Raw genomic sequence first — 16,245 nt, forward strand, 5'->3', positions numbered from 1 at the left:
GGGTGGTGTGTGTGTGTGTGGGGTGTCTGGTTTGAGTGTGTGTGGTTTGAGTGTGTGTGTGTGTGTGGTGTGTTGTGAATGTGGTGGGAATGTGTGTGGAGTGTGTGTGTGTGGTTTGTAGTGTGTGGGGTGTGTGTGAGTGGTGTGTGGGGTGTGTGTGGTTTTAGGGTGTGTGTGTGTGTGGTGTGTGATTGTTGCGAGGGTGCATGTAGTAGCGTGTCTGTGTGTGTAGCATTGTGTGTGGGTGTGTGTGTGTGGGACGTATGGTGTGTGTGTGTGTCGCTAGCGTGGGGAGCGGTGGTGCAGCGGTTAGCGCCACGCCGCGCTACGAACCCTCTGTGACCCGAGTTCGATTCCCGCTCACGGCCACCAACACCACCAGTGACGATTATCTGAACCGGTGCTGGGCCTCCCCTAGGTCGACTCAGCCTCAAATGAGTACCTGGTGTAGCGGTGTGTAGTAAACATCGCTAGCACTGGGGAGACAAAGGCCGGGCGTGGTGCTGGCCACCCACCCCCTCATAAACGCAACTCGCGAACGGCACTTGCCCCAAATCTCTCAATAGGCTACACGGGGGATCTTTGTCTTTGTTACGTCGAGGTTGATGGTCTTGTGATGACGGTGATTAAGAATGTAACGATGATGTATTCACCTGCGTGTAACCATGGTAACGATGTGGTTAACGCAATCTCCACGACGGTCATCGAGTAATTATGTTCCCCCCCAAGTATATGTTTATAATTATTGTAATTATTGTAATTATTTATCTCTGCAGCGTTGCGAGGTAAATCAAACGCCACTTGAAAAGAGTGCGGAGGGGGTATGGGGGGGGAGTCGCCGTTGCCAGGGCAACCGCGCCACACAACGGCTGCCATGGCAACCGGCAGCGGCTGCCATGGCAACCGCGTGGGAGCCAACATGGCCGCCAGGGCTGTTTGCAGTGTGTCTCACTCCGTGTGTGTGTGTCACTCCGTGTGTGTGTCACTCCGTGTGTGTGTGTGTCACTGTGTGTGTGTGTCTGTGTGTGTGTGTGTCACTGTCCGTGTGTGTGTGTGTCACCGTGTGTGTGTGTCACCGTGTGTGTGTATCACTCTGTGTGTGTGTGTGTGTCTCACTCCGTGTGTGTGTATCACCCTGTGTGTGTGTGTGTCTCACTCCGTGTGTGTGTGTGTGTCACTCCGTGTGTGTGTGTCACTCCGTGTGTGTGTATCACCCTGTGTGTGTGTCACTCTGTGTGTGTCACTCCGTGTGTGTGTGTCTCACTCCGTGTGTGTGTGTCACTCCGTGTGTGTGTGTCTCACTCTGTGTGTGTGTGTGTCTCACTCTGTGTGTGTGTGTGTCTCACTCTGTGTATGTGTGTGTCTCACTGTGTGTGTCTCACTCTGTGTGTGTGTCTCACTCTGTGTGTGTGTGTGTCTCACTCTGTGTGTCTCACTCTGTTTAGGCATGCGGTGCCCAGCCACCGCATGCCTAAACAGCTTTTGTTCGGCCGGATCGAGGGGGCTAAACGGGCGCGGCACGGGCTAGAGAAGAGATGGAGTGATGTGGTACAGGAGGACGTGGAGCTGAGTGGACTTGCCGATGACTGGTACCAGCGGTGTCAAGATCGGCCTCAGTGGAGGAGGCTCGTGAAGGACGCTACTGGGCAGTTGGAGGCAGTCGCCCTCCAACAACAACGGAGGGCGGAGGAGCGACGCTCACAACAACGAGCGGAGCGCCGGGTGGCTAAAGCACAGCAAGTTGGCACAGTAGGGGGCACAGGTGGTGCATCAGCCAGTCATCTCGGTCATCTCGGTCAGTCGACCCGTGGCACCTGGGTCTGCCCCGTGACCTCCTGCCAGCGGGCGTTCGACACTTCACGTGGCCTCAAGGTGCACATGGCCTGGCACAAGCGTCGTGGTGACGTCACCGCCACTTAGTGGCGAATGGCGGTTGTTGTTGTTGTTGTGTGTCTCACTCTGTGTATGTGTGTGTCTCACTCTGTGTGTGTCTCACTCTGTGTGTGTTTCCCCCCCCTACCCCCCCCCCCCCTACCCCCCCCTACCCCCGTGTCTCCCCAGACGCTCTGTGTGTGTGTCTCACTCTGTGTGTGTCTCACTCTGTGTGTATGTGTGTGTCTCACTCTGTGTGTGTGTCTCACTCTGTGTGTGTGTCTCACTCTGTGTGTGTGTCTCACTCTGTGTGTATGTGTGTGTCTCACTCTGTGTGTGTCTCACTCTGTGTGTGTCTCACTCTGTGTGTGTGTCTCACCCCGTGTGTGTGTGTCTCCCCCCCCATCCCCCATGCCCCCCCCCCCCACTGCACCCCTACCCCCCGTGTCTCCCCAGACGCTCTGTGCCAGTGTCTCTTGTTTATGTTTCTCACGGCTTGGCGTACGGGCTGGGGGGGGGGGGGTAGTGAGGGGGAGGGGAGGGGGAGGGGTGGGTGTGTGGGGTGAGGGTGTGGGGAGTGAGGGGAGGGGTGAGGGGTGGGTGTGTGGGGTGAGGGTGTGGGGAGTGAGGGGAGGGGTGAGGGGTGGGTGTGTGGGGTGAGGGTGTGGGGAGTGAGGGGAGGGGTGAGGGGTGGGTGTGTGGGGTGAGGGTGTGGGGAGTGAGGGGAGGGGTGAGGGGTGGGTGTGTGGGGTGAGTGTGTGGGGAGAGGGGTGAGGGGTGGGTGTGTGGGGTGAGGGTGTGGGGAGTGAGGGGAGGGGTGAGGGGTGGGTGTGTGGGGTGAGGGTGTGGGGAGTGAGGGGAGGGGTGAGGGGTGGGTGTGTGGGGTGAGGGTGTGGGGAGTGAGGGGTGGGGTGGGTGTGTGGGGTCAGGGTGTGGGGAGTGAGGGGAGGGGTGAGGGGTGGGTGTGTGGGGTGAGGGTGTGGGGAGTGAGGGGAGGGGTGAGGGGTGGGTGTGTGGGGTGAGGGTGTGGGGAGTGAGGGGAGGGGTGAGGGGTGGGTGTGTGGGGTGAGGGTGTGGGGAGTGAGGGGAGGGGTGAGGGGTGGGTGTGTGGGGTGAGGGTGTGGGGAGAGAGGGGAGGGGAGGGGAGGGAGTGAGGGGGAGGGGTGGTGGGTGTGTGGGGTGAGGTTATTGGTGAGGAACTGCCCTGGAGGTGAGGTATGTGGGTGGAAGGAGTGAGGATAGTGGGTGAGGAGAGAGGTGAGGGGGAGGGAGTGAGGATGGGAGGTGGGGTGAGGGGATGGGGTTAGAGGGGAGGGGGGGGGTGAGGTTATTGGTGAGGAGCAGACCTGGAGGTGAGGGATGTGGGTGAGCAGTGAGGGAGGGTGGAAGGGGGGGGGGTGAGGATAGTGGGTGAGTGAAAGTGATGGTGCTGGGGGTGAGGGGTGAGGTGAGTGGTGATTGACATAGCAGTGTTGGTGCATCTGCCCAGGCAGTCAACCCACGGCACCTGCAGGGTCTGTCCCGTGACCTCCTGCACCTAGCCTGGCACAACAGTCAACCCATGGCACCTGCAGTGTCTGTCCCGTGACCTGCTCCTGCACCTAGCCTGGCACAGCAGTCAACCCACGGCACCTGCAGGGTCTGTCCCGTGACCTCCTGCACCTAGCCTGGCACAACAGTCAACCCATGGCACCTGCTGGGTCTGTCCCGTGACCTCCTGCACCTAGCCTGGCACAGCAGTCAACCCACGGCACCTGCTGGGTCTGTCCCGTGACCTCCTGCACCTAGCCTGGCACAACAGTCAACCCATGGCACCTGCTGGGTCTGTCCCGTGACCTCCTGCACCTAGCCTGGCACAGCAGTCAACCCACGGCACCTGCTGGGTCTGTCCCGTGACCTCCTGCACCTAGCCTGGCACAACAGTCAACCCATGGCACCTGCAGGGTCCGTCCCGTGACCTCCTCCTGCACCTAGCCTGGCACAGCAGTCAACCCACGGCACCTGCAGGGTCTGTCCCGTGACCTCCTCCTGCACCTAGCCTGGCACCGCAGTCAACCCACGGCACCTGCAGTGTCTGTCCCGTGACCTCCTCCTGCACCTAGCCTGGCACCGCAGTCAACCCACGGCACCTGCTGGGTCTGTCCCGTGACCTCCTCCTGCACCTAGCCTGGCACCGCAGTCAACCCACGGCACCTGCAGGGTCTGTCCCGTGACCTCCTCCTGCACCTAGCCTGGCACCGCAGTCAACCCACGGCACCTGCAGTGTCTGTCCCGTGACCTGCTCCTGCACCTAGCCTGGCACAGCAGTCAACCCACGGCACCTGCTGGGTCTGTCCCGTGACCTCCTCCTGCACCTAGCCTGGCACCGCAGTCAACCCACGGCACCTGCAGTGTCTGTCCCGTGACCTGCTCCTGCACCTAGCCTGGCACAGCAGTCAACCCACGGCACCTGCTGGGTCTGTCCCGTGACCTCCTCCTGCACCTAGCCTGGCACAGCAGTCAATCCACGCCACCTGCAGTGTCTGTCCCTCCTGCAGGCAGGGAGCCTTCGACACTTTGCGTGACGGTCTCAAAGTGCACCTAGCCTGGCACAGGCGCCGTGGTGACGTCACCGTCACTTTGGTTGCGAACGGCGGGAACAAGGCGTTGGAGTGATTGGGACTGAGGTGCTGTGGGTGTGTGAACTTCTTTCGCACCGTACGTAGCCAACCGTGCTGTGTGTGTGTGTTAAACTTCTTTCACACCGTACATAGGGGGGTGGGGTGAAGGACAACACACCAAACACAACAGCAACAAGAAGCAGCAGTCCTAAAGGAATGAGTTTGCCAATCTAGGCGATGATTCACAAGTGCCGTAGCTCCCAGTCCCTTCCTATAATCGGAGGGCAGAGCGTTCCAGACGGCCACAGAAGCGCGTCTCGAAGCGCCGCGCGGCGACGATGCGGTGACCGATAATTGGTTTTTTACCCTTCTACCTGGCAACAAAACTGACACCTTTTTTACAAGGAGTCATGTTTGCATAGACCACAATACCTGCAGTCATAATGCAAACAAAAAACATAACTCTGATAATGTATGCACTGTCCTTGAAGTTGATTGGTCCACACCCGAAGACAGCTTTCCTTAGAGCCTAGTCTCACATGGTGTTGGACCAGATGACGCCAAATAGCATTATGACTGCAGGTATTGTGGTCTATGCAAACATGACTCCTTGTAAAAAAAGGTGTCAGTTTTGTTGCCAGATAAAAGGGTAAAAAAACAATTATCATATTTTTTCTTCTGCCAAATGAGGTTCCAATGGTGATGCGGTAACCGTCGTCTTTGTTCGACGGGCAGCCCAAAACCGCCGCCGCCGCCGCTAGAACGTACGAAGGCCGGGAGTTTGCGTGATATCGTCATCATCGCACCTCTCCCCCCCCCCTCTCTCTCTGTCCTTGTCTGTCCAGGTTCCACGGGGGGCAGGGCCTGGTGCTGTACCCCCAGATCGGGGATAAGCTCGACATCATTTGCCCCCACGAGTTCCGCCCGGCGGGGGCCCAGGGGGCGGCCCCCTATGAGTATCACCGCCTCTACGTGGTGAGCAGGGAGCAGGCGGACAGGTGAGATCCTCGTTCGCTCGCTCGCTCGCCCGCACGTCCGTGCGCTCGCTCGTTCATCCGCTCGCTCGCCCACCCGCTCGCTCGCTCGCCCACCCACTCGCTCGCCCGCCCACTCGCTCGCCCACCCACTCGCTCACCCACTCGCTCACCCCGCTCGCTCGCTCGCCCACCCACTCGCTCGCCCACCCACTCGCTCGCTCACCCACTCGCTCACCCACTCGCTCGCTCGCCCACCCACTCGCCCACCCGCTCATTCACCACTTGGTCATTCACCCACTTGCTCACTCGCCCACTCACTCAACCGCTCGTTCATCCGCTCGCTCGCCCACCCGGCTCATTCACCCACTTGCTCATTCACCCACCCGCTCGTTCACCTGTTAGCTCGCCCAAACGCTCGTTCACCCACTTGCTCACTCGCCCACTCACTCAATCGCTCGCTCACCCGCTCGCTCGCTCGCCCACCCACTCGCCCACCCGCTCATTCACCCACTTGCTCATTCACCTGCTCGTTCACACCGTTAGCTCGCCCAAACGCTCGTTCACCCACTTGCTCACTCGCCCACTCACTCAATCGCTCGCTCACCCGCTCGCTCGCTCGCCCACCCACTCGCCCACCCGCTCATTCACCCACTTGCTCATTCACCTGCTCGTTCACACCGTTAGCTCGCCCAACCGCTCGTTCACCCACTTGCTCACTCGCCCCACTTACTCAACCGCTCGTTCATCCGCTCGCTCGCCCAACCGCTCGTTCACCCACTCGCTCAATCGCTCGCTCACCCACTCGCTCGCCACCAGCACCACAGTCGCCGCTCACACGCTCACATCGGACCCAAGGCCCGCAATGCTTGATCGCGGCTGGGCCTGGCTCGGCTCGGGACTGGCTCTGGCTCCCATGAGCCACGGCTCTAGGTTTGGTCCCAGTCACGCTGAGCCTGAGCCACGCCTGAGTGTCACAGACTTGAGCCTGAGTGTCACAGTCTGAGCCTGAGTGTCACAGACTTGAGCCTGAGTGTCACAGTCTGAGCCTGAGTGTCACAGACTTGAGCCTGAGTGTCACAGTCTGAGCCTGAGTGTCACAGCCTGAGCCTGAGTGTCACAGCCTGAGCCTGAGTGTCACAGACTTGAGCCTGAGTGTCACAGTCTGAGCCTGAGTGTCACAGTCTGAGCCTGAGTGTCACAGTCTGAGCCTGAGTGTCACAGTCTGAGCCTGAGTGTCACAGTCTGAGCCTGAGTGTCACAGCCTGAGCCTGAGTGTCACAGTCTGAGCCTGACTGTCACAGTCTGAGCCTGAGTGTCACAGTCTGAGCCTGAGTGTCACAGTCTGAGCCTTAGTGTCACAGCCTGAGCCTGAATGTCACAGCCTGAGCCTGAGTGTCACAGTCTGAGCCTGACTGTCACAGTCTGAGAGTGAGTGTCACAGTCTGAGCCTGAGTGTAACAGCCTGAGCCTGAGTGTCACAGACTTGAGCCTGAGTGTCAAGCCTGAGCCTGAGTGTTACAGCCTGAGCCTGAGTGTCACAGCCTGAGCCTGAGTGTCACAGCCTGAGCCTGAGTGTCACAGTCTGAGCCTGAGTGTCACAGTCTGAGCCTGAGTGTCACAGACTTGAGCCTGAGTGTCACAGACTTGAGCCTGAGTGTCACAGCCTGAGCCTGAGTGTCACAGCCTGAGCCTGAGTGTCACAGCCTGAGCCTGAGTGTCACAGTCTGAGCCTGAGTGTCACAGCCTGAGCCAGGCCTGAGTGTCACAGTCTGAGCCTGAGTGTCACAGTCTGAGCCTGAGTGTCACAGCCTAAGCCAGGCCTGAGTGTCACAGTCTGAGCCTGAGTGTCACAGCCTGAGCCAGGCCTGAGTGTCACAGCCTGAGCCAGGCCTGAGTGTCACAGTCTGAGCCTGAGTGTCAGACTGAGCCAGGCCTGAGTGTCACAGTCTGAGCCTGAGCCAGGCCTGAGTGTCACAGGCTGAGCCGAGCCGTGACTCTGCTTGCCCTGAGACAACAATTCCCAGAGCGGAGTGTGACGACTGCGTCAACACGTCCCAACTGCACGCCGTCGTTCTCAGGGTGCCGGGGGGGGGAAAACTCTCTCGCTCGCTCGCTCGCTCTCCCGCTCTCCCGTCCGTTCTGCCCAACTCCTTCTCACTGCCACTCTCTCCAAACTTTTCCTCCAACTCCTCTAAGTCTCCCCCATCTTTCTCCCACTCTCCCCGCCCCCCCCCCCGCCTCTCTCTGTGTCTCTCTCCGCCGTGTTGACGGAAATTGGCTTTAATTGGCGGAAAAGCGGACTCGGCTCTGGGCGATTTCCTGCCGCCGATACCGCCGGTCCCATAATTGTCGGAAACGCCGCTTCCTTCACTGAAGGGTTCGGTGGCGGGGGGGAGGGGGTGACTCGTCTGGGACCCGCCGGGCCTGGCTCAGCATTGGGGCCTAGTGAGCATTGGGGCCTAGTGAGCGTTGTCGCCTAATGAACTCCACTGTGACTACCTCGCCTGGTGTACAGGAGGTTGTGCGTTCAATCCCGACCCTGACGATACTTGCTGCTGCTGCTGCTGTATATTTGGAGTCTGCGTCTCTCCCTCATCATCATCATCACGGTGGCTATGAGATGTTGACTACCTCGCCCGGTGTACAGGAGGTCGTGCGTTCAATCCCGACCCTGACGATACTTGCTGCTGCTGCTGTATATTTGGAGTCTGCGTCTCTCCCTCATCATCATCACGGTGGCTATGAGATGTTGACTACCTCGCCTGGTGTACAGGAGGTCGTGGGTTCAATCCCAACCTTGACGATGCCTGCTGCTGCTGCTGCATATTTGGAGTCTGCGTCTCTCCCTCATCATCATCATCACGGTGGCTATGAGATGTTGACTACCTCGCCTGGTGTACAGGAGGTCGTGGGTTCGATCCCGACCCTGACGACGCCTGCTGCTGCTGCTGTATATTTGGAGTCTGCGTGTCTCTCCCTCATCATCATCATCACGGTGGCTAGGAGATGTTGACTATCTCGCCTGGTGTACAGGAGGTCGTGGGTTCAATCCCGAACCTGACGACGCCTGCTGCTGCTGCTGTGTATTTGGAGATAGTCTCTCTCCGCGTGGTCGCGTGGATTTTTCCTCCAGTTTCTCCCCCCTCCCCTCCACATATAGAATTGACGTCACGCGTTTAATATAAACTAAACGTCCTCTAATATCAACTATAAACAAAACAACTGACGGAGCTCATGAATGTAGGGGAGGGGCGGTAGAAAGTCCATTTAAGACCTTGAATATTAGGCAAGGGAATCTTAAAATAAATACCGGGGGGTAACGGACAGGGAGTCGGTGATGTTGTGTGTGTTGGCGATGATGGCGACGTGGTGTCGATGGTGGTGATGATGGTGGTGATGATGGTGGTGATGGTGATGATGATGATGATGATGGTGGTGATGATGGTGATGATGATCATGATGGCGACGCTGGTGGTGATGATGATGATGATGGTGGCTATGATGGTGATGATGATGGTGATGATGGTGATGAGGACGATAGTGATGATGATGATGGTGGTGATGATGATGGCGACGGTGGTGATGATGATGATGGTGGTGATGATGGCGACGGTGGTGGTGATGATGGTGATGATGATGGTGGTGATGGTGGTGATGATGGTGGTGATGATGGTGATGATGATGGTGGTGATGATGGTGATGATGGTGGTGATGATGGTGATGATGGCGCGACGGTGGTGGTGATGGTGGTGATGATGATGATGGTGGTGATGATGATGGTGGTGATGATGGTGATGATGGTGATGATGGTGATGATGATGATGACGGTGATGGTGATGATGATGATGGCGATGGTCTCGGTAAAGGCTACACGGGGGACCTTTGTCTTTGTGCAGGTGCGACACGGTGCAGCGGCCCCGGGTCTTGCTCACGTGCGAGCGCCCGGACGCGGACCTGCGCTACACGCTCAAGTTCCAGGAGGTGTCACCCAACTTCTTGGGCCTCGAGTTCCGTCGCCATCGTGACTACTACATCACCTGTGAGTGTGACACCACCACCACCACCACTACATCACCTGTGAGTGTGACACCACCACCACCACCACTACATCACCTGTGAGTGTGACACCACCACCACCACCACTACATCACCTGTGAGTGTGACACCACCACCACCACCACCACTACATCACCTGTGAGTGTGACACCACCACCACCACCACCACTACATCACCTGTGAGTGTGATGGTAACGTGTGTGTGTGTGATGGTGATGATGGTGACGTGTGTGTGTGTGATGTGTGTGATTGTAACGTTGTGTGTGATGTCGATGGTGGGTGGTGATGGTGATGTTGATGTTGGGTGGTGATGGTGATGTTGATGGTGTGTGGGTGGGTGGTGATGTTGATGGTGGGTGGGTGGATGGTGATGGTGATGTTGGGTGGGTGGTGATGGTGTTGTTGATGATGGGTGGTGATGTTGATGATGGGTGGGTGGATGGTGATGGTGATGTTGATGGTGGGTGGGTGGTGATGGTGTTGATGGTGATGGTGGGTGGTGATGTTGATGATGATGGTGGTGATGATGGTGATGGTGATGTTGATGATGAGTGGTGATGGTGTGTGGGTGGGTGGTGATGGTGATGGTGATGTTTATGATGGGTGGGTGGTGATGGTGTTGATGGTGGATGTTGATGGTGTTGATGTTGATGATGATGGTGGTGATGATGGTGATGGTGATGTTGATGTTGATGATGAGTGGTGATGGTGTGTGGGTGGGTGGTGATGATGAGTGGTGATGGTGTGTGGGTGGGTGGTGATGGTGATGGTGATGTTTATGATGGGTGGGTGGTGATGGTGTTGATGGTGGATGTTGATGGTGTTGATGTTGATGATGATGATGGTGGTGGTGATGGTGATGGTGATGTTGATGTTGATGATGAGTGGTGATGGTGTGTGGGTGGGTGGTGATGATGAGTGGTGATGGTGTGTGGGTGGGTGGTGATGGTGATGGTGATGTTTATGATGGGTGGGTGGTGATGGTGTTGATGGTGGATGTTGATGGTGTTGATGTTGATGATGGTGGTGATGATGGTGATGGTGATGTTGATGATGAGTGGTGATGGTGTGTGGGTGGGTGGTGATGATGAGTGGTGATGGTGTGTGGGTGGGTGGTGATGGTGATGGTGATGTTTATGATGGGTGGGTGGTGATGGTGTTGATGGTGGATGTTGATGGTGTTGATGTTGATGATGATGATGATGATGGTGGTGATGATGGTGATGGTGATGTTGATGATGAGTGGTGATGGTGTGTGGGTGGGTGGTGATGATGAGTGGTGATGGTGTGTGGGTGGGTGGTGATGGTGATGGTGATGTTTATGATGGGTGGGTGGTGATGGTGTTGATGGTGGATGTTGATGGTGTTGATGTTGATGATGGTGGTGATGATGGTGATGGTGATGTTGATGATGAGTGGTGATGGTGTGTGGGTGGGTGGTGATGATGAGTGGTGATGGTGTGTGGGTGGGTGGTGATGGTGATGGTGATGTTTATGATGGGTGGGTGGTGATGGTGTTGATGGTGGATGTTGATGGTGTTGATGTTGATGATGATGATGGTGGTGATGATGGTGATGGTGATGTTGATGTTGATGATGAGTGGTGATGGTGTGTGGGTGGGTGGTGATGATGAGTGGTGATGGTGTGTGGGTGGGTGGTGATGGTGATGGTGATGTTTATGATGGGTGGGTGTTGATGGTGGATGTTGATGGTGTTGATGGTGTTGATGTTGATGGTTTCCCCACAGCCACCTCCAACGGGACGCTGGAGGGCCTCGAGAACCAGCGAGGAGGAGTTTGCCGATCCCACGCCATGAGGATCCTGCTTCGGGTCGGTCAAGGTGAGTGTCCGGGGGGGTCAGGGGTCAGGGGTCACGGTCAGCAGGGGTCAGGGTTGGTAGCGGTGGTGGTGGTGGCGGCGGTGGTGTGTTGATGGTGGTGGTCGTGATGGTAGTGATTGGGGGTAGTGGCGGTGGCGATGATGGTAGCGGTGTTGGTGGTGGTGGTAACGGTGGTGGCGATGGTGGGTAGTGGTGGTGGTGTTGGCGATGGTGGTAGCGGTGGTGGTGATGGTATTGGTGGTGGGGGGAGACAAAGGCGGCCGGGCGTGGTTGCTGGGCAACCCACACCCACTCTGTGTGCCACAGTGCCGGCAGCCTTCATCGCTGCTGCTGCTGCTGCTACTCGCTAACCTTCGTGCATCTCCTGCGGTCAGCGTCAACTAACCACACCCCCTCTGACCCCCCCCCCAGACCCCCGAGCCCCCGCCCACGTGACCTCCGTGACGCGGCGCCCCACCCCCGGCTCTGGCTCGTCACGTGAGCCCGTGGTGATCGTGGTGCCCGCCCCGCCCGACGGAGGCGGCGGGGCTCCGCCCCCTACCAACCGCCCAGGTAACGCGCCCCTAGCAACCGGGGGGAGATGCTAGCTCGTCTCTTAGCAACGGGGGGAGACGCTCGGTTGTCTCCTAGCGACGGGGGAGATGCTAGCTCGTCTCCTAGCAACGGGGGTGATGCTCGCACGTCTCCTAGCAACGGGGGAGACGCTCGCTCGTCTCCTAGCAACGGGGGAGATGCTCGCAGGTCCCTAGCAACGGGGGGAGACGCTCGCACGCCCCTAGCAACGGGGGAGATGCTCGCTCACCCCTAGCAACGGGGGAGACGCTCGGTTGTCTCCTAGCGACGGGGGTGACGCTCGCTCATCTCCTAGCAACGGGGGAGATGCTCGGTTGTCTCCTAGCAATGGGGGAGATGCTCGGTTGTCTCCTAGCAATGGGGGAGATGCTCGGTTGTCTCCTAGCGATGGGGGTGACGCTCGGTTGTCTCCTAGCGATGGGGGTGACGCTCGGTTGTCTCCTAGCAACGGGGGAGACGCTCGGTTGTCTCCTAGCGACGGGGGTGACGCTCGGTTGTCTCCTAGCGACGGGGGTGACGCTCGCGCGCCCCTAGCGACGGGGGAGACGCTCGCTCGTCTCTATAGCGACGGGGGAGACGCTCGCTCGTCCCTAGCAACGGGGGAGATGCTCGCAGGTCCCTAGCAACGGGGGGAGACACTCGCACGCCCCTAGAAACGGGGGAGATGCTTGGTTGTCTCCTAGGAACGGGGGAGACGCTCGCTCGTCTCCTAGCAACGGGGGGAGATGGTCGGTTGTCTCCTAGCAACGGGGGAGATGCTAGCTCGTCTCCTAGCAACGGGGGGAGATGCTCGTCTCCTAGCGACAGGGGAGACGCTCGGTTGTCTCCTAGCAACGGGGGGAGATGCTAGCTCGTCTCCTAGCGACGGGGGAGACATTCGCTCGTCTCCTGGCAACGGGGCAACCCGCGCACCCCTAGCAACGGTGGCGACTTGGTGGGGGGGGGGGGAGACTGCTCATTGTACAACTACGATTTGATTCTGCAATTAACACCTCCTCCTCCACTCCCTCCACCCCCCCCCCTCTCCTCCCCCCCCCTCTCCTCACCCCCCCCTCTCCACCCCCCCCCCCTTCTCCACCACCACCCCCCCCCTCTCCATCCCCCCTCTCCACCCCCAGGGGTGTCGGACCCCCGCAGCGGCGTGGGGGAGGGGCCGGGGGGGGCGGGTCCGGGGGGGGAGGGGCTGCTGGGCTCTGACGTGGCGCTCATTGTGGGCGTGGCCAGCGGCTGCCTCATCTTCCTGCTGCTCGCGCTCTTCCTCCTCCTCTTCCTGCTGCGCCACAGGAGACGCAGCAACAACAACCACAACCACCACCAGCACAGCAGCAACAACAACCACAACAACAGCAACCACCACCAGCAGCAGCAGCAGCACGGCCACCACAACCACCACAACTACAACCACAACAACCACCACAACCACTACAACCACCACCAGCAGCAGCAGCAGCAGCAGCTGGCGCCTCTGTACCGGGGCCTGGTGAGCGGCCGCAAGAGCGGCCACCACCACCACCACCATCACCACCACGGTGGTGGCGGTGGTGGCGGCGGTGGTGGCGGCGGTGGTGGCGTCATGCACCACCTGCTGCAGCAGCAGCAGCAGGCCCCGCTGCGCCACCCTGGGCCCTACTCGCTCACCACGCTCGCCAACGCCCGGCGGGCCGCGTCACTGTCGGCCTGCGCCGGCGGCGGCCACAGCGGCCACAGCGGCGGCCACAGTGGCCACCCGCCACCGCTGCTGTTGCCCTCGCCCGGCCCCCTGACGCCGCCCCCCCTCCCCTGCGGCACCACCACCACCACCACCACCACCTCCTCCACCTCGTCGTCGTCGTCGTCGTCGTCCTCGTCGTCGTCCCAGGGGCCGTGCGGGACGACGGGATTGGGGGCGGCTCTCTGCGGCAGCGGCACCGGGTCGTCGTCCGCCTCGCTGCTCGGCGCCGAGCGGCTCGCGGGGGTCGTGGGGGGGGGGCCGCCCCCCGCCACTCCCCCCCACCTCGGCGGCGGCGGCGGGGGGGGCCGGGGGGGGAGGAGGGGGGGGGGGCAGCACGGAGGAGTCTGTCGCTGGCCTCGGCCGTCGGGGCCTCGGGCACGGAGGCGAGCGACGTCCTTGTGGCGCTGAGGCCCGCGGCGGCGGTCGCGGGGGGCGGGGGGGGGGCTCGTCCCGGGGGGGGGGCGGGGGGGCCCCCCACTACGAGAAGGTGAGCGGCGACTACGGCCACCCCATCTACATCGTGCAGGGCCCCGACCGTAGCCCCTCCAACGTCTACTACAAGGTGTGAGGTGGTGGCGGTGGCGGCGGTGGCGACGGGGGGGAGGAGGCCTTCATCCAGCAGTGGAGAGACCCTGAAAATGGTGGAGGCTATTGGAGGCCTTCGCTGAGCAGTGGAGAGGCCTTGAAGATGGTGGAGGCTATTGGAGGCCTTCGCTGAGCAGTGGAGAGGCCTTGAAGATGGTGGAGGCGATGGGAGGACTTCACTGAGCAGTGGAGAGACTTTGCCTGTTGGTGGTGGCTGTTGGAGGCCTTCACTGAGCAGTGGAGAGGCCCTGGAAGATGGCGGTCGTGGTGGAGGCTAGCGGGGGGGGGGGGGGCCTTCGTCGGCAAGAGAGGAGAGGTGGTGGGCGACGATGCACGTGGGGGGACGCGTTGCGTGAGATGCAGCAGACGACGATGACGACAATGACGACGACGACTCTGATGATGATGATGAAGAGGAGAGGGGGGAGATGCGACAGCGTTGGACCCCTGTGATGGACGAGGAGGCGGAGGCGGCGGGTCGGGATGAGATGTCGTCACTTCTGGGGGTCTGGCCCGGTGCGCTCCAGGTCGACGTGGAACCGGAGCGGATTGCCGTCTGCTCTCCGGACGGGTCAAGGTGTCGCAACGCATCGACGATCATCGACTACTGGAGCACCACCCCACCCCCCACCCTCCCAACCAACCAACCCTGACCTCCCCAACTCAGTAGCACCCAGAGGCTCGCATTGTGCCAACGAAGGGGACCTTGTGTTTTGGCGTGGCCACAGCGATGAAGATGCACACACGCACGGGAGCCTACGCACACAAGGGGATCGCTTTGATGCCGAGTCTGGGTGGGTGGTGGGGGGGGGGTGGGTGGTGGGGGTTGGTGCGTTGCTTGTGGATTGTCCTACGCCATGAAGACTTCAAGAAAAAACTATAAACGACGACTGTCTTATCGTTCTGGAGGGTGACCTGCGATTCGTTTTTAGGAACCCGTTTTACCGACCGGGTTCTAGGAGGGGGTAGGGAGGCGCCCTCCTTGGGTCTCCAAAGTATCTCGTAGGGACCAAAGCCCCCCCCCCTCTCCTCCCCGAGATGTGGGAAGGGGAGGGAGAGGGGCGGTTAACGTAACAGAACCAGCTCAAGAAGTTTTAGTCTGGTGGACTAAAAACGGCGCGGTTGATGGTTTGGTTATTGATTTTTAAACCGACGGAGACTTTGTTACAAACTAGCGTGGTGGCGTGGGTGGCGGTGGGTGGTGGGGCAAGGGTTAGTGGGTGGGGGGTGATGTTTGTGCTACCACCAAAAGGCGAAGATCCACCCACCGTGTGGCCTGTAACAGGCTGTCGGGGCAAGTGTTGTTAGCGAGTAGCGGCACATGTGAAGGCCGGCACGGTGCACGATGGAGTGGGTAGCCAATGCCCCCACGCCTTTGTCTGCCCCGAGTGGCGATGTTTACTCCACACGTTGCCCCAGGTGCTCGTTCGAGGCCGAGTTTGACCGAGGGAGGGGAAGGGCTCCATAACCGATTCGGATTTAATTATCACCAGGCGTTTGCGCTGGCCGTGAGCGGCGAATCGAACTCGGGTCTCACTGGGTTCGCAGCGTTGACCGCGTCGACACCGCCACGCTCCCCATCACTGCCACCACCACCACCCCCAGCACCACCACCGACACGGCCACCACCACTCCCAGCACCACCACCGACACGGCCAGCACCGATACTGCCACTGCCACCACCATGGTGATGTCGGAACCTCTGTGCGGTTTTGTGGTTTATTGTTTGCGTAGTTTTTGTTGTTTTCCGTGAGCCACCACTGCGGTTAAAGGTGGATGCTGCATGGTGGCGGTGGTGGCAGCGGTGATGGTGGCGGTGGTGGTGGTAGCCAGTGGTCGTGGCTCCAATAGTGTTGGCGGCAGCGATGATGGTAGTACCAGTAGCGATAACGGTGGTGGTGGTGGTAGTGGTGGTGGTGGTTGGGGTTTATGATGCACTACCCCCCCCCACCCATTACTGACGGTCGCGTGCCCGGACGAGCCCCCAGTGAACGTTCTTCTGACCACCGCGTTGCCCCCCCCCCCCCCAT

At 59.8% G+C, this 16,245-nt stretch overlaps 1 protein-coding gene across 1 annotated transcript; it reads left to right on the forward strand.

Moving 5' to 3' along the window:
* Window positions 1-874: 874 nt before the first annotated feature.
* LOC144955025 (uncharacterized) lies at window positions 875-15,004 on the forward strand. Its single transcript, XM_078885371.1, has 7 exons — window positions 875-934; window positions 5,271-5,470; window positions 9,346-9,488; window positions 11,254-11,346; window positions 11,758-11,898; window positions 13,038-13,891; window positions 14,082-15,004. Exons 1-7 carry the CDS (start codon window positions 875-877, stop codon window positions 14,196-14,198), a joined length of 1,608 nt encoding a protein of 535 aa, XP_078741497.1. The 3' UTR covers window positions 14,199-15,004.
* Window positions 15,005-16,245: the final 1,241 nt, after the last annotated feature.

This window comes from Lampetra fluviatilis, unplaced genomic scaffold (genome assembly GCF_964198595.1).
Source record: "Lampetra fluviatilis unplaced genomic scaffold, kcLamFluv1.1 SCAFFOLD_1078, whole genome shotgun sequence".
In the NCBI taxonomy this organism is placed as follows: Eukaryota; Metazoa; Chordata; class Hyperoartia; order Petromyzontiformes; family Petromyzontidae; genus Lampetra; species Lampetra fluviatilis.